Source organism: Bufo bufo, chromosome 3, assembly GCF_905171765.1.
Source record: "Bufo bufo chromosome 3, aBufBuf1.1, whole genome shotgun sequence".
NCBI lineage: Eukaryota > Metazoa > Chordata > Amphibia > Anura > Bufonidae > Bufo > Bufo bufo.
In genome coordinates, this window is record NC_053391.1 from 36,650,527 (window position 1) to 36,676,181 (window position 25,655).

Genomic DNA, 25,655 nt, shown 5'->3' on the forward strand with positions numbered 1-25,655 from the left:
GGAGAGGGGATCCTGTGGCCACTGCCACTAATGATTAATATTGGGGGGCTTGGGTGGGGGGGCCCACTGCGCCACCAATGTTTTTAATACTGGAGTGAGGGGGGGCAGTGCGGTCTCAGGAGGAACCCTGACAACCCTCGGGATCTGCCTGAATTATAGACCTGATAAGTACTTACCTCACAGCTCCAGTGCTTCAGTTCTCCCGACTGGGCTCTATTCATCTGGCTGCAGCGCTGACGTCATGCAGACAACACTCAATCGTTGGCCTTAGCAGTGCGAACCGGAGCGGCAGCATGGGATCTGTCAGGTAAGCACTTGCTAGGCGTTTCTTGCAGGCAGATTCCCTCCAGAAACCAGACAACCCCTTTAAATGTGTGAATGTACCCTAAAAAGGATTTTTTTCGTAAGCGCGTCCGTAAAGTAGCGTTTTTTGCCAAATGTGTACTCTGTACTGTCACAGCTGCATGACGTGGTTTTCAGCTACACGGCAAGTACATATGAAGCACATGGTGCAAAAACTGCTACTTCTATGGTACAAAAAAACTCCTATTTTAGGGTTTACAACGCGTTACGGTTGAGAACATCTGAAAAACGCATTTGTCACTGTTACAATGCAATTAATACCCATTTTCACAGGGGAATGACATAAATGCTCGTTCTTAGCGGTGGCGGTATCTGGAGTCCACTTTGGACACTGACCTGCTGCCTGTTCATTTACGTCTATTTCGCCAGACGGCGTAAGGCTACTTTTACAAGTTCAGGCAGCCTTTTCCGGCAGACTGTTCTGGCTGGGGAACAGCCTGCCGGATCCGTGCTACCGCAAGTCCACTGTGCCGCTAGAAGTCCGATCCATTCACTATAATGGGGGCGAGCGGGAGGTCCGGCCGCAGCACGACAAACATGCCGAGAGGCGGCCGGACAAAAACTACAACATGGTGCGGTTTTTGTCCGACCCGCCCCCATTATAGTGAGTGGACTAGCGGTAGCACAGAGCCAGCAGGCTGTTCCCCCGCCGGAAACAGCCTGCTGTGAAAGTAGCCTTGGAAGACTACTCCATCCAGCAAAAAAATAAAGATGGAAAGCAGGTCCAAAAAGGATTCATACTTTGGGATGGATGATATCGTTCTTCAGACGGCATATACACCACTGTATCATTTTTGCGGTCCGCAAAATATGGATGTGGTCCGTGTGCATCCCACACTTTTCGCGGACCCCAATGCCTATTCTTGTCCGCAAAGACTAGGACACATTATACCTCTTTTGTGGGGTCGCATTTTTTGCAGCCCCACTGAAATGAATGGGTCCGCGTGCTCTGTCCATAGTGTAGTGGGTGGATCGTTACAGCTGCACTGCTCCCATTGAAATGAATGGTGTAGTAACCAGCTCCGTCCACTACATAGTGGATGGCGCTGTGTAGTTCCGACTTCAGACCTACTCCCGAAAAAGCTAAATCGGCAGTGGTGAAGGATGTCGGACCCTCACCGATTTGATATAGACCATCTGAGGATGAGCCATCAATATAAAAATATTGGAAAACCTCTTTAATCCTTTCTTAATCACATTTTTAAGAAGAGCAATATGAGATTTTGAAATGTGGTGCACCTACCTGCAATACATAGAATACAATGCTGACAACCCACTTGATCTTGGCTAGCTGAGATGTCCTGGCCTTTACTGTTGGCAGAAAAAGAGAAAAAATTAAATCAATAAAGCGCACAAAAAACAATAAAGCAAACAAGAGCACACGACAACCATTGACAATTATAGCCGATCCATAAACATCTCAGAAACGGAGGTCCACGATTCAGGTTGTCTCAAGTAAACTGGCTGCCGAGAAAAGGAGAAGTAGTGGCTCCACACTTTCTCCAGTCTCACAAGCCGGAAGCCTGGTTAAAGTGCACCTAAATGTACAAATAAACTTTACTGAAACCTACACTAAATGTTCTCTGAATATTCTCCAGATCCGTGCCTCCACACAATCCTGTCTCTGAGCTCTACAGGCAGTTCTTTCCTCCTCATGGTTTGGTTTTAGCTCTGATCTGCATGGTCAGCTGTGAGATCTTATATACACAGGGCAGTGTCTCTCCAAATCATCTCCAATCATCTGAATTTGACTGGGAACTAAAGTGGCCCTGGAAAAAGTCCTAAAAGTGGCCCCACATACCACAGTGCAGCTAAAAATACTGCCTAGATTAATTAATACTAGCAGTAACAGATCTTTATGTACCTGGCTTTTGGCCAAGAGGAGGGCTTAGGTGGCCCTCTGGGCATCGGCCCACCGGGAAATTTCCCAATATGATCTATGGCCAGTCCACCCCTGGGTGACTCCAATCAAGGTGTAGAAACATCTCACAGATGATCAAGAGCAATGGGAGCCCCCCCGAAGTAAATGTCAAGTGTCATAGCAAAGGGTCTAAATACTTATGTCAATCGCTTGGGGTAGTGGTCACATGACGCAAGGGAATCCGGTCTCTGCCACGACCAGTGATTGGCTGTGGCAATGTCAAACCGGATGTTGACAGCAAGGAAGCCCAGAGGAGCATCGCAGGCCGGGAGAAGAAGGAACAGGGAGCCGGCGCCAGGAAGCAGGTAAGTAATCTTCCCTTTACAGGTCCGGCCAGGTGGGGGAAGCGGGTCTGCAAAAGACCCCCCATTCTTTCACAACCCCTTTAACCCTTCGTAAATCTAAAAGAGAGGGCTGACACGTATAGCAAAGGAGTCATATTTAGCCATCCGATGAAATACCTTCCTGTATGGGGCGCAATCACTAACAACGTATTTTCAGTTCACAATTCAGGAATAAACACTAATGTGAATTGTGGACAAGCATTAAGGCAGTATTACGCAGCCCGATGTGGCAGACGATTGTCGGGAGCGAAGCCAGCTCGCTAACGGAGGAGACCGGTGCTATTACATGTAGAGATCTACTCCTCAGTATAGGGAGGAGCGATCGCTATGCCTTCGTCCCCATGCTGTATAGCGGTTTGCCGCAGAAGATCGTGAACAGACACCACAATCTGCTGCCGGCAAACGATAATTCTTTAACCTTTCAAAAAATGTGGATTGTCCGATGAACAGGCGTTTTCTCGTTCACTGAGCAATCGGCGGCAGTATTACACTGCCAGATGATCGCTAACGAGCGTTCATACGAAAAATCGCCCAGTGTAATACAGGCTTTACTGGTGTTAGACGTGACCCATATTAGATTAGGTTCCAGTTCAGATACCACTACTTAGCACTGAATGGCCAGGAAGCTACGCCATCACAATATGTAAACTATGATCAAATTACCTCACAGTGTGAATAATGACCTAGCATTACTGATGTTTATACAGGCACGGGGTGAATAGTGATTAAACCTACAGTTCACACATGGTGATAGTGCAGCTTTATGGCTTCTCAATGGGAGTGTCTAAAATAGAACCTAATTTACAGGGGTGAGGCTTAACTACTATATAAACTACGCAGGTTTTACCAGCAGCAATAATTGTCATTATTCACACTGAAACGTGATTGATCATAGTTTATATATTGTGATGCTGTAGTTTCACAGCTGCCCAATGATGAATATGTGTGTCTGATTGGGAGGGGGGGGGGTCTGACAAAGATTGGGGGTCCTATTTGAGGTCTAATAAAGATTGGGGGTCTGATCTGAGATCTAAAAGTTTGGGAGTCTGATCTGAGGTCTAATAAAAATTTGGGAGTCTATTCTGAGGTGTAATAAAGATTGGGAGTCTGATTGGGGGTCTGATCTGAGGTCTAATAAAAATTGAGGGGTTCTGATATGAAGTGTAATAAAGATTTAGACTCTGATCTGAGGTGCAATAAAAATTGAGGGTCTGATCTGAGGTCTGATAAAGATTGGGGGTCTGATCTGAGGTCTGATAAAGATTGGGGGTCTGATCTGAGGTCTGATAAAGATTGGGGGTCTGATCTGAGGTCTGATAATGATTGGGGGTCTTATCTGAGGTCTGATAAAGATTGGGGGTCTGATCTGAGGTCTGATAAAGATTGGGGGTCTGATCTGAGGTCTGATCTGATAAAATTTGGGGGTCTCATTGGGGAGTCTGCTAAAGATTGGTTGTAGGATAAAGATTGGGGCTCTGAACTGACATCTGATGAAGATTGGGGGGGGTCTAATATGAGGTCTGATGAAGATTGGGGGGAACTGATCTGAGGTCTAATAAAGATTGGCGGTTTGAGGTCTAATAAAGTTTGGGGGTCTCATTGGGGGTCTGCTAAAAATTGGTGGTAGGATGAAGATTGGGGTTCTGAACTGACAGGTCTTATGAAAAATATTTTTTCCTGATTTTCCTCCTCTAAAACCTAGGTGCATCTTATAACGCGAAAAATATGGTAAATGCTTGTGGTTATCATTGGCGTTGTGTCAGTAGGTGACCTGTGTCATCGATCACCCGAAGGATTATCTCCTCGTCTAAATGAGCCTTTACACCATGCATGAATTACCACCAGGAATACTTGGCTACGTATGAGAGCTTATTCCTGAATTGTGAATTGACAATATACATTGCCTTAGGGTTGGGCAATATACCGGTATTAAATAAATATATATATATATATATATATATATATATATATATATATATACATACACACACATATATATATGGTGATATCGCCATTTCTTAATTACCGCTGTATTTTAGTGACGTCATAGGGGCAGACACACGTCACAGTGCTGAATGCCTCTAAAACATCCGGCGCACTTTACAGCCGTCACAGTGGAGAAGGAGAGAGTCCCTCCGCACTGTGATCTGGCTGCCGCTGCGCCACCAATGAGAAGGTAATAGTGAGGAGGAGGGGCTGTGGCCGCTGCGCTACCAATGAGAATTACCCTCAATACAAATATAGACTGCGGGTGCCGGCCGTATCACATACCCGGCACCCGTTTTCAATGACAGGAAGCGTTGATCCCGCGAACCGAGGTAATTTACCCCTCAAATGCGGCACCTGAGGGGTTAATTGGCTCGGCGGGATCCCTGTTATTGAGGCTGAGTGATATGGCTGGCACCCGCAGTCTATATTTGTATTATGGGGTTAATTACATTCATTGGTGGCGCAGTGCGTCCCCCCATACCCCAGTATTATAAATTATAATCATTGGTGGCGCAGTGCACCCAAGCCCCCCAGTATTATAATCATTGGTGGCAGTGGCCACAGGGTCCCCTCCCCTCTTCATTGGTGGTGCAGTGGTAGCTTCTGATCGGAGCCCCAGCAGTGAAATTTCAGGGCTCCGATCGGTTACCATGGCAGCCAGGACGCTAATGAAGCCATCCATGGCTGCCATGGTAATCTCCCTGCTGCCGTGTGCACAAAGCACAGGGCAGCAGGGACAATGTGAGATCCTATGCACCCTAATAGATCTCTATTAGGGTGCATAGGACAAGGGATGAAAAGATCCCAGGTTCTAGCCCCATAAAAAGGGTAAGGGTACTATCACACTAGCGTTTTTCTTTTCCGGCACCGAGTTCCGTCCTAGGGGCTCAATACCGGAAAAGAACTGATCAGTTTTATCTCCATGCATTCTGAATGGAGAAAAATCCGTTCAGGATGTCTTCAGTTCAGTCTTTTTGACTGTTCAGGACGGAGATAATACCGCAGCATGCTGCGGTTTTATCTCCGGTCAAAAAAACTGAACAATTGCCTGAATGCAATTTTTTTCCATAGGAGTGTATTAGTGCCAGATCCAGCATTCAAAATACTGCAATGCTGGATCTGTCCTTCCGGTCTGCGCATGCGCAGACCTTTAAAAATGTGAAAAAAATAAATACCGGATCCGTTTTGCCTGATGACACCAGAAAAACTGATCCGGTATTGCAACGCATTTTTCTGACTGATCAGGTATTTTTCAGATTGATCAGGATCCTGATCAGTCTGAAAAATGCCTGATTAGGCAAACTGTATGCAAGCGCATGTCATTTTTTCTGACTGATCAGGCATTCCCCAATGAGACCCTCAAATTTTATCAGATCCCCCCTAATCTTTATTAGACCTCAGATCAGACTCCCAATCTTTCAGACCTCAGATCAGACCCCCAATGTTTATTAGACCTAAGATCAGACCCCCCAATTTTTATTAGACCTCAGATCAGACCCCCAATCAGACTCCCAATCTTTATTACACCTCAGAATAGACTCCCCAATTTTTTATTAGACCTCAGATCAGACTCCCAAACTTTCAGATCTCAGATCAGACCCCCAATCTTTATTAGACCTCAAATAGGACCCCCAATCTTTGTCAGACCCCCCCCCCCCTCCCAATCAGATACACATATTCATCATTGGGCAGCTGTGAAACTACAGCATCACAATATACAGTACAGACCAAAAGTTTGGACACACCTTCTCATTCAAAGAGTTTTCTTTATTTTCATGACTATGAAGGCATCAAAACTATGAATTAACACATGTGGAATTATATACATAACAAACAAGTGTGAAACAACTGAAAATATGTCATATTCTAGGTTCTTCAAAGTACCCACCTTTTGCTTTGATTACTGCTTTGCACACTCTTGGCATTCTCTTGATGAGCTTCAAGAGGTAGTCCCCTGAAATCGTCTTCCAACAGTTTTGAAGGAGTTCCCAGAGATGCTTAGCACTTGTTGGCCATTTTGCCTTCACTCCGGTCCAGCTCACCCCAAACCATCTCGATTGGGTTCAGGTCCGGTGACTGTGGAGGCCAGGTCATCTGGCGCAGCACCCCATCACTCTCCTTCATGGTCAAATAAGCCCTTACTTTCAAAGTTTTCCCAATTTTTCGGCTGACTGACTAACCTTCATTTCTTAAAGTAATGATGGCCACTTGTTTTTCTTTACTTAGCTGCTTTTTTCTTGCCATAATACAAATTCTAACAGTCTATTCAGTAGGACTATCAGCTGTGTATCCACCTGACTTCTCCTCAACGCCACTGATGGTCCCAACCCCATTTATAAGGCAAGAAATCCCACTTATTAAACCTGACAGGGCACACCTGTGAAGTGAAAACCATTTCAGGGGACTACCTCTTGAAGCTCATCAAGAGAATGCCAAGAGTGTGCAAAGCAGTAATCAAAGCAAAAAGTGGCTACTTTGAAGAAACTAGAATATTACATATTTTCAGTTGTTTCACACTTGTTTGTTATGTATATAATTCCACATGTGTTAATTCATAGTTTTGATGCCTTCAGTGTGAATCTACAAGTTTCATAGTCATGAAAATAAAGAAAACGCTTTGAATGAGAAGGTGTGTCCAAACTTTTGGTCTGTACTGTATAAACTATGATCAATCACGTTTCAGTGTGAATAATGACAAGTATTGCTGCTGGTAAAACCTGCGTAGTTTATATAGTAGTTAAGCCTCACCCCTGTAAATTAGGTTCCATTTTAGACACACCCATTGAGAAGCCATAAAGCTGCACTATCACCATGTGTGAACTGTATGTTTAATCACTATTCACCCCATGCATGTTTAAACATCAGTAATGCTAGGTCATTATTCACACGCAGACCTTTAAAAATGTGAAGAAAAAAAATACTGGATCCGTTTTGCCAGATGACACCGGAAAAACGGATCCGGTATTGCAATGCATTTTTCAGACTGATCAGGCATTTTTCAGACTGATCAGGATCCTGATCAGTCAGAAAAATGCCTGATCAGTCATAAAAAATGACATGCTTTTGCATACGGAACTGCCTGCCGGAATCAAACACCGCAAGTGTGAAAGTACCCTAATAGTTATTAAATAAAAAGTAAAAAAAAAAAAAAAAAAAAAAAAAAAAAAAAAAACACCAAAAACATAAAAATTTGGAAATCACCCCCTTTCCCAATTTACATAAAAAATATATAAACAATAAAAAACCAAATTAGGTATCGCCACGTCCAAAAAAGTCCAAACTAAAGTATTGAAAAATATCTCTTATGTGGTGAACGCCGTAACAGAAAGAAAAAATGTAAAAAAATACACGATTCTCTATTTTTTTTTTTGTCTCCTCCCCTAAAAAATAGGAGAGACTGTTCTATTATGGGCCGCACGTTCCATAAATTGCGGAATGCGCACATTTTTTTGCCATTAAATTTTTCTTTTGCGTGGTATCGAGTATTGCATTACTTTTTTATGGGACTGAAATTGAATCAAAATTTTGGTATTGTGACAACCCTAGTCACGGGGGTATAAGTCCTTTAGGTCACAAATAAATGGCATCTAGTGGCTGTAAACCCCCAGAGCCAGGAGACCGGCGCTGGATAACAGTCGCTGCACCCTGGGGGCTGCTGCACAGAGAGGCCGGGGCTGAGAACAGTCGCTGCACTCTGGTGGCTGCTGCACAGAGAGGCCGGGGCTGAGAACAGTCGCTGCACCCTGGGGGCTGCTGCACAGAGAGGCCGGGGCTGAGAACAGTCGCTGCACCCTGGGGGCTGCTGCACAGAGAGGCCAGGGCTGAGAACAGTCGCTGCACCCTGGGGGCTGCTGCACAGAGAGGCCAGGGCTGAGAACAGTCGCTGCACTCTGGGGGCTGCTGAACAGACAGGCCGGGGCTGAGAACAGTCGCTGCACTCTGGGGGCTGCTGCACAGAGGGGTCGGGGCTGAGAACAATCACTGCACTCTGGGGGCTGCTGAACAGACAGGCCGGGGCTGAGAACAGTCACTGCATTCTGGGGGCTGCTGCACAGAGGGGTCGGGGCTGAGAACAATCACTGCACTCTGGGGGCTGCTGCACAGAGAGGCCGGGGCTGAGAACAGTCACTGCACTCTGGGGGCTGCTGCACAGAGGGGCCGGGGAGGAGAACAGTCGCTGCACTCTGGGGGCTGCTGCACAGAGAGGCCGGGGCTGAGAACAGTCACTGCACTCTGGGATGTGCTGCACAGAGAGGCCGGGGCTGAGAACAGTCACTGCACTCTGGGGGCTGCTGCACAGAGAGGCCGGGGCTGAGAACAGTCGCTGCGCTCTGGGGGCTGCAGTAATATGGCTGTAGTGTGTAGGGACTAAGACCCATATGGGAAGCGCCAGTCTTTAGTAAATGACCCCCAAAGTTTTATTTGACTGAAAGGCATCTTTATGATGCCAAGGTGCCCTTCCTGATAATGTGCACTAGGGCTGCACGATATGGGAATTTTGTGCGATTGCGATTAGGGCCCTAAAAATTGCGATAACGATATGCGATGCAATATTTTAAGGGAATTGTGCTAGAGGTCTATTTGCTTGGATTTTCAAGGCAAAAGCACACAGAAATTACTGATAATGCTGAAATGTAGTTATGCTTAACTCAAGAACTGAAATGCACAGTGTTTTTCAAAATAAAACATATTTTACTAAAGTAAATAACATATTTGCATTACTGCAAAAGTACAAAATACAAAACTTGCCATTTCCTTAATAGCACAGAACAGATAAACAGAATAAATAGAAGAACATTTGTTCATTAAAATAACGACTTGCCTCCAGCCCCTCCTCCCTCCCCGCACTGTAACTGATGTATCGCCGGCCGCGCTGTGCTACATAGCGGCCGGCGATACTTCCGTGTCAGCCACGTAAAAAGTCAATCATCGCTTTATAAGACGCACTGCCATTTTCCCCCCACCTTTGGGGGGAAAAAAGTTTGTCTTATAAAGCGAAAAATATGGTAATATAATTGCAGCATTTTTGGGTCGGCCAATTGGCGATTGCGATAGGGCGATTTATTGCGATTGCGATATATTGTGCAGGCCTAATGTGCACCTATGATGGGCACACGCTAAACAACCCACTTATCAGGGTTTTCCGCTAGGATGTCCCATTTTCTGTGGGAGGGGTGAAGATGGCTGATCGCTGCTATCTCCAGCACTCCCTAAGGCTGGGTTCAGACCTGAGCGTTTTACAGCGCGTTCCTACGCGCTGTAAAACGCTCAACAGGCAAGAATTAATGCTTCCCTATGGGCGTGGTTCTCACCTGAGCGTTTTACAGCGCATACGATCGCGCTGTAAAACGCCCGACGCCCCAAGAAGTACAGGAGCTTCTTTGGGGCGTCTTGTCGCGCGTTCCCGTACATAGACTTCAGCGGGAACGCGCGACAATGGGCGTTCGCTTGTTCCGGAGCCGCGTCTGTAAACGCGCATACAATCGCGCATACAGAGCGCTCCATCCCGTACGCTCAGGTCTGAACCCAGCCTTAGAGAATGAATGGAGCAGCAGGGGACACGGCCGCTCCATCAGATTTGGGGGGAGAACGGTGACCCTGTTCTTCGTGGGCAACTAAGAGATATTACTGCATTTGGGCATCAAGGAGACATTATAATGTATGGGGGCATCAAGGAAACACAAGTACATGTTTTGAGTGTTTTTTTTTCTAAATAGGCATTTATCGCGATATATATCGTTATCGCGATAAATTTCTTAATATCTTTATTGTTGGAATATTTTTGATATCGCCCAACCCTACACGGCCTGGCCAAAAAAAATGGCACACACTCTAATATTTTGTTGGACCACCTGTAGCTCTGGCATCCTTTCCCAAAGCTTCTGCAATGCCACAACATTTATTTCCGTCCAGCGTTGCCTTAATTTTTCTTCTCCAAGCCTTCTCCAGCACATCCCAAAGATTCTCCATGGGGTTCAGGTCTGGATTCTGTGGTGGCCAATCCATGTGTGAAAATGATGTCTCCTGCTCCCTGAACCACTCTTTCACAATTTGAGCCCGATGAATACTGGCATTGTCATCTTGGCATATGCCCGTGCCATCAGGAAAGAAAGAATCCATTGATGGAATAACCTGGTGGTTCAGTATATTCAGGTAGTCGCTGACCGAAACCCGACCAACTGGGGAGGCTCTTACCTATTTGCTTATTTAAATTCAGGTGGTGACCTTTTTTTTTGGCCAGGCAGTGTATTAGTAGTGATTGTGCCCCATACACGAATGCCAATGGTAGGCGGGGACGGGGATGAGCCTCCCTAGCATCGCGGATGACGCTAGGATGGCTCGTCTCCGTCACCGCCTGCCTCCCCCCTCACCGGATGTTTTTATCCACGCACGGGGAGAAGCAGCAGCGGCCGTGCCGAGACCAGGGTGCCGGGGACCGAGTAAGTACACTTGTGTGTGAGGTACACAGGCATATGGGGGAATCCTGCATGAAGGCTGGATGGGCCGAAACGCGTCCTGTATATCTACTTTATTATATGGAATAAAAGAATATCATGGATTGAAAACCCAACACGTCTGCTGGGATTACTTTTTGAATCATTTAATGGGGGTTGCCCCTTCCCGTGCAACGTAAATGGAGGATCGCGAGCGGTCTGGTTTGCGCAGGCATATGGGGGGGGGGGGGGGGGCATTTCAGGGGTCGGATAACCCCTTTAATCTGGTTGTGTTACTACAGACAACTTTGAAGCATGGCTAAAAATGACTCATTTGATCTGTGTGTCAACACTCTCTAATTATATGAAGGGTTAATCCAACAGGGTGGTCCCACTAATTAATGACGTATCTCAAATGTTTGTCTCTATTGGGTCATTTCAGAAATGGTCCATTCTTATTTTATTATGCTTTGGAAAAGGACTAGTGTAGCCTGAAACGCGTAAGCCATTTTTTTACTGCTTTGTACTCTTCTATCAATAAAGAATCCGGTTCTCAGGACTTGGAGCGGCTCTGGATTTGGACCCTAGTGACATGCACAGTCCAGGGGAACGGAGAGGCTACAGCGTAGGTGAGCTGGTCGAGGGTGGAGACACAGCGTGTGCATTTTGTTTTTGGTCCATGTAGCCATAGAAGGGCTAGTTTTATGTGGGCAGAATTGTATTTTTTAGTGACTGCATTTTGGGAAACATATAACTTATCGACTAACTAGGTTTGAGGTGGTAATAAGGAAAATAGCAGTTCCCACATCGTTTTTTTTGCACCATGTGGCATAACAAGCGTGTTACCTTTATCCTATGGGTTAGGCCTCATGACCACGGCCGTTGTTTTGGTCCGCATCAGAGTCGCCGTTTTGGCGGCTCGAATGCGGACCCATTCACTTCAATAGGGCAGCAAAAGATGCGACATCCGTTTCTTAGTTCCAAGGTCCCGCAAAAAAAATTTAACATGTCCTATTCTCGTCCGCGCTTTGCGGACAAGAATAGGCATTTATATTAAAGGCTGTCCGCGCCGTTCCGCAAATTGCGGAACGCGCACGGACACCATCCGTGTTTTGCGGATCCGTGATTATCACAATACCAAAAAAGTATGATTTTATGTGTTTTTTAATGCTTTGGCGCATGCTAAAATAATAGGCTTTTATGTTGTCGCATTCCAAGAAGCAGAACTTACTCATTTCTCCATCGACATGCCCGCACGAGGCTCGTTCTCTGCAGCCTGAGGTGCAGTTTCATTGGTGGCATTTTCAGGTACATAGGACTTTTTACGGCAATTAACATATATTTTTGTGGGGTTAAAAGAAAGAGAAAAACTATTCCGTTGGTATTTTTATTCTGGGGGCAGCTTAAATAACGTTATGTTTATTATAAGGGTTCGGCAAACACGGGGGAATATCATATATATGTTTTTTTAACCACTTTTACAAAATAAAAACTAATGGCAAACATGGTTTTATTTATCTGTTTAAATGTTCAATAAACTTTATTAAAGGGAGTCTGTCACCGACTTGACACGTTTTAACCTGATTAGGCTACTTTCACACTCGCGTTTGGTGCGGATCCGCCATGGATCTGCACAGACGGATCCGTTCAGAGTGGATCCGTTTGTATTATCTTTAACATAGCCAAGACGGATCCGTCTTGAACACCATCGAAAGTCAATGGTTTTTATTGTGCCAGATTGTGTCAGTGAAAACTGATCCGTCCCCATTGATTTACATTGTGTGTCAGAACGGATCCGTTTCGCTCAGTTTCGTCAATCGGACACCAAAACGCTGCAGGCAGCAGGAGCTGAGCTACTTAGGTGATCAGAGGTCTGTTCATTCCCTTCTGCCCACGCCAAGGGGCAGGCGGGCGGCGGGATACACAGCTCCTGACCATGGACCATACAGGACTTTTTGCAAAGCGTAAGATTGCTTGTACAGGCATCTATGATGTGCTATTGGGATCTATGCTCCAAATCATGTCTTCTAATGGGCCCAGGGAACCCCAGTCCAATACTAATACTGGTTCTGACCCCATGTCATTTAGATTGCTGCGGCCTCAATCATTGACAACACGTCCTATACATATACCATCATGGTGAGAAAAGCACTTTATATTCAATGTCTACCCAGGTATAAGTATGAGAAGAAAGCCCCTGGCTGACGTTCTGATTATCTGCTCTCCATGACAATGGCCTGAGGCTTGGGTTCACATGATGATTCCTGCTGTTCCTTCACACCTTCTCCAGACTACCGGGCAGAACCCTTGTTTACAGGAACCCTTCATTGAATCGGCCTCATTTACAAGGTATTCAGATTCTAGAGCGCTCCGCTCTGCAAGACAAAGTCCCTTTATGACTGAAAGACGCGCGGTCAATACCCTGAGTGTCATCAAAACAATCGACTTAGAGGAGCTCGGACTAAAGGAACAGGTCCAGCTATTCACATGGAATACGAGGGCACAAAAGAAGCTCTGGCTCCTTCTCACCTGTCCATTGTGTGCATACAGTGAAAAGTACCTTAAGGCTCCATTCACACGTCCGCAATTCTGTTCCGCATTTTGCGGAACGGAATTGTGGACCCAATTATTTCTATGGGGCCGCACTATGTGCTGCCCGGATCCGGAAATGCGGACCCGCACTTCCGGGTCCGCAATTACGATCCCCCCAAAAATAGAACATGTCCTATTCTTGTCTGCAATTGTGCGGTCCGCAAGTGCCGGCAATGTGCGGTCCGCAAAACGCGGAACGCACATTGCTGGTGTCCGTGAGTTGCGGATCCGTGGATCCGCAAAACACACACCTATGTGTGAATGGACCCTTAAGGGGGTTATCTCATAATCAACACCTGTCCACTGAAGGCTGGGGGGCCGACTGTTGGGACCTGCACTGATTATGAGAATGGGGTCCCTTGCCCCGTTAGTCTACTTTCACACTGGCGTTTTGGTTTCCGTTTGTGAGGTACGTTCAGGGCTCTCACAAGCGGTCCAAAACTGATCCGTTTTTCCCTAATGCATTCTGAATGGAAAATGATCCGCTCAGAATGCGTCAGTTTGCCTCCGTTGCGTCTCCATTCCGCTTTGGAGGCCGACACCAAAACGCTGCTGACGAAACTGAGCCAAACGGATCCGTCCCCATTGACTTATATTGTGTGTCAGGACGGATCCGTTTGGCTCAGTTTCGTCAGACACAATCTGGCACAATAGAAAACGGATCCGTCCTCCATTGACTTTCAATGGTGTTCAAGACGGATCCGTTTTGGCTATGTTACAGATAATACAAACGGATCCGTTCTGAACGGATGCAGACGGCTGTATTATCTGAACGGATCCGTCTGTGCAGATCCATGACGGATCCGCACCAAACGCGAGCGTGAAAGTAGCCATAGAAGGGAGCTGCTTTCTATGGGACTGACGGAAAAAGCCGAGGCCTGTACTCCGACTGAATGGTGCGTTTGCGCACGTGTGACCACCGCTCTATTCAAGCAGAGGACAAGGGACCCCTGTTCTCATCCTACGTGGGGGTCTTAATAGATGAATGACCACTGATCATAATAGGTAATAAGTGTGGATTGTGGTAAACTCTTTTACACTATGTCCACAGAATCTGCAGCGAAATCCGAGGGGAAAAAAATCCAACGTTTTACGTTCAGAGTTTGCTGTAAATATCACCCTGTGCATTGCAATCCAAGGTGAAAGTCTGCCCAAAAAAACTGACATGCCGCAAATGGAAAATCCACACCGAATGTTAATTTCCGCATAGGTTTTTTGCCCACAAATCCGGACCGCGCCTCTGAGGCCAGGGATTGGTTGCAGCGGTCAGGCGTTGACGTCACTGATGCAGTACGAGGCATCTGATAATCCGGGAACAGGCAAACCAGTAGACGGAGGAAAGAGAACCAACTAGGAGACTCCTCTGATTAAGGCCTCGTGCACACGACCGTATGTTTGAGCCGCATCCGATACGCATTTTTTGCGGATCGGATGCGGATCCATTCATTTCAACGAAGCTGCAAAAGATGCGGACAGTACACCGTTGTCTGTTCTGTGGCCCCGCAAAAAAAGTGAATAGTGGCTGTCAAAAAAACAGGACATGTCCTATTTTTGGGCGCTTAGGCATGTCTATTTTTGGCCAGACGGACCCCATTAATATCAATGGGACTGTTTTTAACTGCCGTCAGAAAGGAGTGCACCTGTCTAACTGCCGATAAAAACGGGTATACTAGTGAGAAAAGGCCTTTTAGGGCTTAAAATAAAAAAAATAATTACTCATCTCATCCACTTGCACTCGCAGAGACGGATGGTCCTTTCTTGATGCTGAAGGACCTGAGCTCCAAGTGTGATGACGTCACCATGGAAGCCAGCAACCATACTGGGAGCACATGGTGACGTCATCACGCTGGGAGCGCAGGTCCTTCAGCATCAAGAGAGGACCAACCGCCTCTGCACGTGCAACTGGATTAGGTGAGCAATTATTATTATTTTTGGCTTAAAAAAAGAAAAAGAAAAAACGCATTATTACCAGGGATTAGCAAACGTGAACTTACAGGTTCGGGTTGTGGAGGAATCCCGTTATGGATTCCGTTATAATGGAGTTCATAGACGAAATGCAAAATGGAAGCCTTTAAGAGGCATTCTGTCATAACAGAAGTCTATGGGCAGCATCACGGATCCGTCCTCATTTCCGATATGCAGGACTTTGTTTCTGTCCTTCTATTATGACGGAATGAAAAACAGAATGAATCTTAAATTCCGTTATAATGGAATCCATACTGGAATTCCTTCACAGCCCAAACGCCGAACCCGTAAAGCTCCGGTTTGCTCATCCCTAATTATTACAGCCACTATGGGGGACATATTTACTGCTGGGGGCCACTATGGGGGACATTATTACTACTGGAGGCCACTATGGGGGACATATTTACTGCTGGGGGCCACTATGGGGGACATTATTACTACTGGAGGCCACTATGGGGGACATATTTACTGCTGGGGGCCACTATGGGGGACATTATTACTGCTGGGGGCCACTATGGGGGACATTATTACTACTGGAGGCCACTATGGGGGACATTATTACTGCTGGGGGCCACTATGGGGGACATTATTACTACTGGGGGCCACTATGGTGGACATAATTTCTACTGGAGGCCACTATGGGGGACATATTTACTGCTGGGGGCCACTATGGGGGACATATTTACTGCTGGGGGCCACTATGGGGGACATATTTACTGCTGGGGGCCACTATGGGGGACATATTTACTGCTGGGGGCCACTATGGGGGACATATTTACTACTGGAGGCCACTATGGTGGACATCATTACTGCTGGGGCCACTCTGGGGGACATTACTACCGTGGGCCACTATGGGGGACATTTTTTACTACTGTTAGCCACTATGAGGGACATTATTACTGCTGGGGCCACTATGGGGGACATTATTACTGCTGGGGCCACTATGGGGGACATTATTACTACTGGAGCCACTATGGTGGACATTACTACTACCGTGGGCCACTATGGTGGACATTATTACTGATGGGGCCACTCTGGGGGACATTATTACTACTGTGGGCCACTATGGTGGACATTATTACTGATGGGGCCACTATGGGGGACATTATTACTACTGTGGGCCACTATGGTGGACATTATTACTACTGTGGGCCACTATGGGGGACATATTTACTGCTGGGGGCCACTATGGTGGACATTATTACTACTGGGGCCACTATGGGGGACATTATTACTACCGTGGGCCACTATGGTGGACATTATTACTACTGTTGGCAACTATGGTGGACATTATTACTACCGTGGGCCACTATAGTGGACATTATTACTACTGTGGGCCACTATGGGGGACATTATTACTACTGGGGCCACTATGGGGGACATTATTACTGATGGGGCCACTCTGGGGGACATTATTACGACTGTGGGCCACTATGGTGGACATCATTACTACCGTGGGCCACTATGGTGGACATTATTACTACTGGAGGCCACTATGGGGGACATTATTACTACTGGAGGCCACTATGGGGGACATTATTACTACTGGAGGCCACTATGGGGGACATTATTACTACTGGAGGCCACTCTGGGGGACATTATTACTACTGTGGGCCACTATGGTGGACATTATTACTGATGGGGCCACTATGGGGGACATTATTACTACTGGAGGCCACTATGGGGGACATTATTACTACTGGAGGCCACTATGGGGGACATTATTACTACTGGGGCCACTATGGGCGACATTATTACTACTGGGGCCACTCTGGGGGACATTATTACTGCTAGGGGAGTGCTATGTGGCACATTATGTATATTGCATAGGTTTGTTTAGATTTTATTATTATTTAGAGGGGAAAAAAACGAAAAAAAAATTAAATAATCTATTTTTTAATGGCCGCTGAAAAAACGGATACAAAACAGCCAGACGGTCAGAAAATGGATGCAAAAGTAGTAGATAAATTGCCATGAAAAACTGACAGTGTGTCTGGTTTTCAAGGCCATTAGTGCAGATGAATGCACATAACATCCACACAAATATCCGTGTGCATGAATCACGGAGCGACGGCTTAAAGCGCAGGCAGCGCAAAAAAAGTACATGGAAGGCAGAGAGAACGCATCCATGGGCGGGTTTTCAGCGAAATTTTAGCGTCGATGTCCGCGCCGAAATTCCGTTAAAAAAGCCACTGTGTGAACATCCCCTTGGGCTACTTTCACACTAGCGGCAGGACGGATCTGACAGGCTGTTCACCCTGTCGGATCCGTCCTGCCGCTAGTGTGAAAGTACCCTAACATGTCAAGAAGCGCATTCCATACAACAATTCTGGAGTATCTTTTTCATATAACTATGTGGTGCCGTTCCTCTATTATTCCTTTTAGAAATGTATAAGTGAATTACCAGCTGGAGGTGTGTCCTTGTGTAAACTGATCGCATCCAAGTCGTGCTGCCCCTGTCAGACTGATTTATTATTATTTATTATTCAGGCGCCATTCCTTCTACAACGCTGTACATATGAACAGGGGGCGCATACATAATACAGACAGCTGCATGAACAAGACAAGAATAATAGAGGGACGGCACAACATGAGAGTCATCAGGATAGATGCTCCAGAATTGTTATTGCACACAAAAGTATTTTCTTTCCGTGTCCATATCAGTTTTTTTGCGAACCGTATACAAAACCATTCATTTCAATGGGTCCGCAAAAAAAAGCGGAAGTTACGCCGTGTGCATTCCGTTTCCGTTTCCGTAAGACACTAATTTTTTCTTTGTTCGGTGCCCAGTGACATCATGCGTTCATTATCATGTGGTTGTTATTATTGTGTGCTTACCGTCATGTGGTTATTATGATGTCGCGTGTTGTGTTACGTACATAAAGAACGGAGCCGGGGCCGGAAGGAATCACAGGAGCATTTGTTCACAGTTTACCTTTGCTCACTTATCATGGCGGTCACTGTACATTTACATGTAAATCACTGGGATTGATGCACGGAGTCTTAATTATCACAATTTGGAGATGCAGATAAGGGGCCATTTGCCAACAGCCTGGAATTCACTTAAAGGGATTGTCTGCTTTAAACCACCCCTTGAGGTGGCCATACACATTAGACTACATTCACTACCATGTCCTGTTTTTGGCTGTTTCCACGACCAGACGGACCCCGCTGAAATCAATAACGGCCATTAAAAATGGGTACACTATTCAGGGGCTAAAATATAAAAAATACTCACCTCATTGACTTGCATGCAGAGACCCTGGCTCCATTACTGGAGGCTCCCAGCGTGGTGACATCGCATGATGTGACGTCATCACAATGGGAGCGCGGGTCCTGCTGCCTTCAGTGAGGAGCGAATGTCCCCGCACGTGCAGGCGGATGAGGATTTTTTTTTTATGGATCTGTTGACACTACAAATCTTAAAATGTACTGGGGGCACAAATATATATATATATGTATACTGAGTGACACTAAGGAGGACATTATTTTTTAGTGAGGGGGCCATATAATGTCCAGGGGGCACTGTGTGCATGGGCATTAAATATACTGAAGGCACTGCAGAGGTTGGGATGTAAAAAAAAAAAATCCACTTTAATGGCCGTTTTTTTAAAACTGATGCAAAATGGATTTCTAGAGGACTATGGCAGTGGCTTATTCCCTGGAGCCGAGTGTGCACGTGTATGAAGGGGGTGCGAGCATTCGCCTGACAGCTAAGGCTACTTTCACACTCGCGTTAGGCTTTTCCGGCTGCCGGATCGGCACTACCGTTTGCACACCGATCGTTCAGCCAGCGGCTATCTCTCCCGACTCCCACATACAGTTTGTCAATGGGGAGACACCCCGAGTCCTGACGGTGGTCTACCTACCAGGAGAACAAAAGATCTGGGGAAAATGATTTATTTCTCCCAATCCTTCTCTCCCCCAACGTCCTCTTTCGAGGAGCTCTGCACACATTAGGCTGTCATCGGGACCCACCGTTCTCAGCGGCTTGTATAGCCCCCCCATTAGTCAGGATCTGCAGGTGATCGACTGATTCCTGTAAGGCTACATTCACACTATGGGGTTATCCACATGGCCGTTTTTTTTTTTTTTTTTTTACAGCTTGTGAAATATGTCCTATTTGCCCGTTTTCATGGGCCGATTGACCCCATCCAATTGCTTCCTCCATTTGAAATGAACGGTGGTCGGGCGCGAACACTATCCTCCATTCAAACTCTATGGGACTGACGGAGAGAGCCAAATATCGCCGAGCAGCAAGCAGAGCACATGCTCGACCACCGCTTCTTTCAAATGACAGAAACGTAACCCTACCTTCTTCTGATCGGTGGGGTCCCAGCAGTCGGACCACCACTAACCACCTAACCTGTGGCTAGGCGCAAAGCTGTTTTTCAGGTCCCACCCCCTTTAAGTATTAGCTATTGGGCTGCAATCCGAATTTACCTTGTATAATCAGATTTAAAGGGGTTCTCTGGGCTTTTAATATTGATGACCTATCCTCATGATATCCGCAGGAGTCCCCCACCGATCAGCTGTACGAAGGGAAGGCGTGCACAGCGTGCGTGCCGTCTCCCTTCTCTCGTCCTGCTCGCCATAGACATAACAGTAGCGAGCAGGAAGAGAGGAAGGAGACGGCACGTACGCCTTCCCTTTTTACAGCTGATCTGCGAGGGTGACGGGTGTCGGACCCCCGCCGATCTGATATTGATGCGCTATCCTGAGGATAGGTCATCAATATTAAAAGCCCAGAGAACCCCTTTAATGATCACAAGATCAGCCCAATGGAGCGGTATAGAGGGGGCTGATACCGCAGCGACATCTGGACCCAAAAAACGTCTCTCCTACATAAGAGGGTGTGAAGGTGCTCCATTTGTACAGTAAGGCGATACCTGTGGACAGGGCTGACCTGCGTGGATATGCAAAGCCCCTTTTGTAATGCGCATAGGCCTGTATGGTAAGAAGTCATTGCACACAATGGCACAGGGATGGGCTCCGCCGCCGATTGTGCATCCTTGATTGACTGGTTGCTAAATCCTATGTTAGTAATGGAGTCAGAAAAGGCACTAACATTAAAGGGGGTTCCTCACTACAGACATATCCACAAGGTACCCTGATCCCCATTCTGCAAGCCAAGGCAAAACCCAAAGGAGAGGAGGATGTGCACGAGTGAGGCTCTCTCCATTGAGGTCTATGGGGCACATGAGGGTCCATGAACCCGCTTCTGCCCTTAGGCGGTTGGACCCCCACAAATCAGACAGATACAATTGCTTGTGAGCCTTGAAAAAGTCCTCTGACACTGAGAATTTTTTTTAATGGGTTATCTACCCCTTTTACATTGATGGTTTATCCTCAGGACGGGCCATCAATACCTGATCGTTGGGGGTCCGACACCCTGCACCCCCACCGGTCAGCAGTTTGGGAGTAGCTCCATCCGTCCACCCCCCACAATCAGATACTGAGGACGTACCCCAAGGATAGGCCATCCATAGAAAAGGAGATGCAACCCCTTTAGGCCTCTTTCACACGGGCGAGTATTCCGCGCGGATGCGATGCGCGAGTTGAACGCATTGCACCCGCACTGAATACCAACCCATTCATTTCTATGGGGCTGTGCACATGAGCGGTGATTTTCACGTAACGCAGGCCCCATAGAAGTGAATGGGGCTGCGTGAAAATCACAAGCATCCGCAAGCAAGTGCGGATGCGGTGCGATTTTCACGCACGGTTGCTAGGAGACAATCAGGATGGAGACCCGATCATTATTATTTTCCCTTATAACATGGTTATAAGGGAAAATAATAGCATTCTGAATACAGAATGCATAGTAAAACAGCGCTGGAGGGGTTAAAAAAAAATAATAATAATAATTTAACTCACCTTAATCCACTTGATCGCGGCCCGGCATCTCCTTCTGTCTCCTTTGCTGAACAGGACCTGTGGTGAGCATTCATTACAGGAACAGGACCTGTGGTGACGTCAATCCGGTCATCACATGATCTTTTACCATGGTAAAAGATCATGTGACGTACCATGTGATGACCGGAGTGACGTCACCAAAGGTCCTTTACCTGTAATGAATGCTCACCACAGGTCCTGTTCAGCAAAGGAGACAGAAGGAGATGCCGACATCGCGATCAAGTGGACTAAGGTGAGTTAAAAAAAAATTAACCCCTCCAGCGCTAGTTTACTATGCATTTTGTATTCAGAATGCTATTATTTCCCCTTATAACCATGTTATAAGGGGAAATAATACAATCTACAGAACACCGATCCCAAGCCCGAACTTCTGTGAAGAAGTTCGGGTTTGGGTACCAAACATGCGCGATTTTTCTCACGCGAGTGCAAAACGCATTCCCGTAACGCACCCGCACATTTTCCCGCAACGCCCGTGTGAAAGAGGCCTTAAGGTTTCGATTGGGGAAACTTTGACCAGGAGACGTCAATGGGCGGATGAACACATGGGGATATTACCGTGCGTCTTAAGTTTGTCAGTCATCTTGTTGATCTGTCGCTCCAGTCGGGCGTATCGAGCGAACTCATCCATCATACTGATACTGGAGAGCTCTTGTCGCATGCTTTGGATGTCGGACCTCATCTGCTGCTCCTCCTCGGCCTCCTTCTGCAGCAACCGGGACACCTAAACGGAAGGAAACAATCAGAACTCGCCCCCTGATGTAGCAGACCTGAGTTTGTCATTTGGCACAACACCTCATGGTATCACAACGTACTGTGCGTGACGGGCTTCTAGTTATGCACTCCCCACCCCCCAGTGGTCAGACCTAAAACGATCACACTTCCACATGGATGGAAAAACTGCAGCGTATCTGCTACGTGTGAATATCGCCAAATGCCACATCCACACCGTTAAACCAACATGCTGACAATTTTCATCCTATGTGGTTTTCCGTTTGAAGCCAATTTCAATGGGAATTTCTACGCAGATTATCAATCAATGCTCTGTACCATCTACCGCGCAGATTTCCCATTGAAAACCATGGGAGGTGGATTGAGAGCAGATTCCAGGTGGATTTTGGGATAGAAAACGCACTAAAATATGTGTAGAAAATCCTCCATGTAAACGTGGTCTTGGGGCTAGTCCACATTGCAGATTTTAAAAACTCTTCCAATTAGGGCTCATTCAGGCAACCATAGTGTTTTTTGCGGTCCGCCAACTGCACAGACCGCACATGGTCGGCTCTATGATAGAAAGGACTATTCTTGTCCACAATAGCAACCTCCTGACTGACATGGCTCACGTGACGTATCACCGCTGAGACCAGTTGTTGGCTGCAGCGGTCATGTGACCTCTATCAAACAGGATTTTGATGTGGGTACACCTGGGACCACCAGCACACAAGGGGGAGCAAAGGAGCCGTCAGGTAAGTATGCTCACCACCACGGGTCCAGCCATGCTGGGGGGAGGGGGGCTCTTAAAAAACAGGACAGCAAAGGTGAACAACCCCTTTAAAGGGTTTTCCAGTTAGAATGATTTTTAAACAAGTGCCTGCCTCCGGTCTTCCACGCTGCCGCCATCTACCAGTCCCCACGCTGTTGACGTCCGATGGCGCACGGTCACATCCACGTGCTGCTTGTGGCCACATCGCTGCTGAAGTGGTGCATGTCCCCGTGCCCATAGCCAGCTGGATATAAACAGTGCCGGGACCAGAAGATGGAGACAGCGGAAGCAGGGTGGAGGACCGGAGCGGCAGCGGCGGAGGTAAGTATGAGTCTTCTGTTTCAGGGGACAAGCTATGGGCACTGAAAACCCTTTTATGGCCCCCATATCAGTGTATGGTTGGTGGAACCTGCCGGGATAAGCAGATGCTTTCTCCAATGAACACACGTTCGGCCCAGCGTGTACGTGCGAGTCGGGACAGCGGTCGGCCGACCAAATGTGTACGACCAGCTACAGGCCGGGAGCACAAGTGCAGTGTTTGTGTGAGCCAAAGCCATTAGTGGATCCTGCAGGAAGGAGAAGGGGCCTGTGTTTCGGAGAGGTGCAGGAAGGAGAAGGGGCCATTACAGGGGCCTGTGTTTCGGAGAGGTGCAGGAAGGAGAAGGGGCCATTACAGGGGTCTGTGTTTCGGAGAGGTGCAGGAAGGAGAAGGGGCCATTACAGGGGCCTGTATTTCGGAGAGGTGCAGGAAGAAGGGGCCATTACAGGGGCCTGTGTTTCGGAGAGGTGCAGGAAGGAGAAGGGGCCATTATAGAGGCCTGTGTTTCGGAGAGGTGCAGGAAGGAGAAGGGGCCATTACAGGGGCCTGTGTTTCGGAGAGGTGCAGGAAGGAGAAGGGGCCATTACAGGGGCCTGTGTTTCGGAGAGGTGCAGGAAGGAGAAGGGGCCATTACAGAGTCCTGTGTTTCGGAGAGGTGCAGGAAGGAGAAGGGGCCATTACAAGGGCCTGTGTTTCGGAGAGGTGCAGGAAGGAGAAGGGGCCATTACAGGGGCCTGTGTTTCGGAGAGGTGCAGGAAGGAGAAGGGGCCATTACAGGGGCCTGTGTTTCGGAAAGGTGCAGGAATGAGAAGGGGCCATTACAGGGGCCTGTGTTTCGGAGAGGTGCAGGAAGGAGAAGGGGCCATTACAGGGGTCTGTGTTTCGGAGAGGTGCAGGAAGGAGAAGGGGCCATTACAGGGGTCTGTGTTTCGGAGAGGTGCAGGAAGGAGAAGGGGCCATTACAGGGGTCTGAGTTTCGGAGAGGTGCAGGAAGGAGAAGGGGCCATTACAGGGGTCTGTGTTTCGGAGAGGTGCAGGAAGGAGAAGGGGCCATTACAGGGGTCTGTGTTTCGGAGAGGTGCAGGAAGGAGAAGGGGCCATTACAGGGGTCTGTGTTTCGGAGAGGTGCAGGAAGGAGAAGGGGCCATTACAGGGGCCTGTGTTTCGGAGAGGTGCAGGAAGGAGAAGGGGCCATTACAGAGGCCTGTGTTTCGGAGAGGTGCAGGAAGGAGAAGGGGCCATTACAGGGGCCTGTGTTTCGGATCGTTGCAGGAAGGAGAAGGGGCCATTACAGGGGTCTGTGTTTCGGAGAGGTGCAGGAAGGAGAAGGGGCCATTACAGGGGCCTGTGTTTTGGAGAGGTGCAGGAAGGAGAAGGGGCCATTACAGGGGCCTGTGTTTCGGAGAGGTGCAGGAAGGAGAAGGGGCCATTACAGGGGCCTGTGTTTCGGATCGTTGCAGGAAGGAGAAGGGGCCATTACAGGGGCCTGTGTTTCGGAGAGGTGCAGGAAGGAGAAGGGGCCATTACAGGGGTCTGTGTTTCGGAGAGGTGCAGGAAGGAGAAGGGGCCATTACAGAGGCCTGTGTTTCAGAGAGGTGCAGGAAGGAGAAGGGGCCATTACAGGGGCCTGTGTTTCGGAGAGGTGCAGGAAGGAGAAGGGGCCATTACAGGGGCCTGTGTTTCGGAGAGGTGCAGGAAGGAGAAGGGGCCATTACAAGGGCCTGTGTTTCGGAGAGGTGCAGGAAGGAGAAGGGGCCATTACAGGGGCCTGTGTTTCGGAGAGGTGCAGGAAGGAGAAGGGGCCATTACAGGGGCCTGTGTTTCGGAGAGGTGCAGGAAGGAGAAGGGGCCATTACAGAAGCCTGTGTTTCGGAGAGGTGCAGGAAGGAGAAGGGGCCATTACAGGGGCCTGTGTTTCGGAGAGGTGCAGGAAGGAGAAGGGGCCATTACAGGGGCCTGTGTTTCGGAGAGGTGCAGGAAGTAGAAGGGGCCATTACAGGGGCCTGTGTTTCGGAGAGGTGCAGGAAGGAGAAGGGGCCATTACAGGGGCCTGTGTTTCGGAGAGGTGCAGGAAGGAGAAGGGGCCATTACAGGGGTCTGTGTTTCGGAAAGGTGCAGGAATGAGAAGGGGCCATTACAGGGGCCTGTGTTTCGGAGAGGTGCAGGAATGAGAAGGGGCCATTACAGGGGCCTGTGTTTCGGAGAGGTGCAGGAATGAGAAGGGGCCATTACAAGGGCCTGTGTTTCGGAAAGGTGCAGGAATGAGAAGGGGCCATTACAGGGGCCTGTGTTTCGGAGAGGTGCAGGAAGGAGAAGGGGCCATTACAGGGGC

General features: G+C 47.7%; 1 protein-coding gene across 1 annotated transcript in view; it reads right to left on the reverse strand.

Annotated features, from left to right (window-relative positions):
• The window catches only part of GET1 (guided entry of tail-anchored proteins factor 1), a 56,957-nt gene that overhangs the window by 29,424 nt on the left and 1,878 nt on the right, over positions 1-25,655 (reverse strand). The window contains exons 2-3 of the mRNA XM_040423084.1: positions 22,080-22,245; positions 1,607-1,674 (exon numbers count right to left, since the gene is read on the reverse strand). Coding sequence (XP_040279018.1) covers positions 1,607-1,674; positions 22,080-22,245 — 234 coding nt within the window. The remainder of the gene's footprint in view (positions 1-1,606; positions 1,675-22,079; positions 22,246-25,655) is intronic.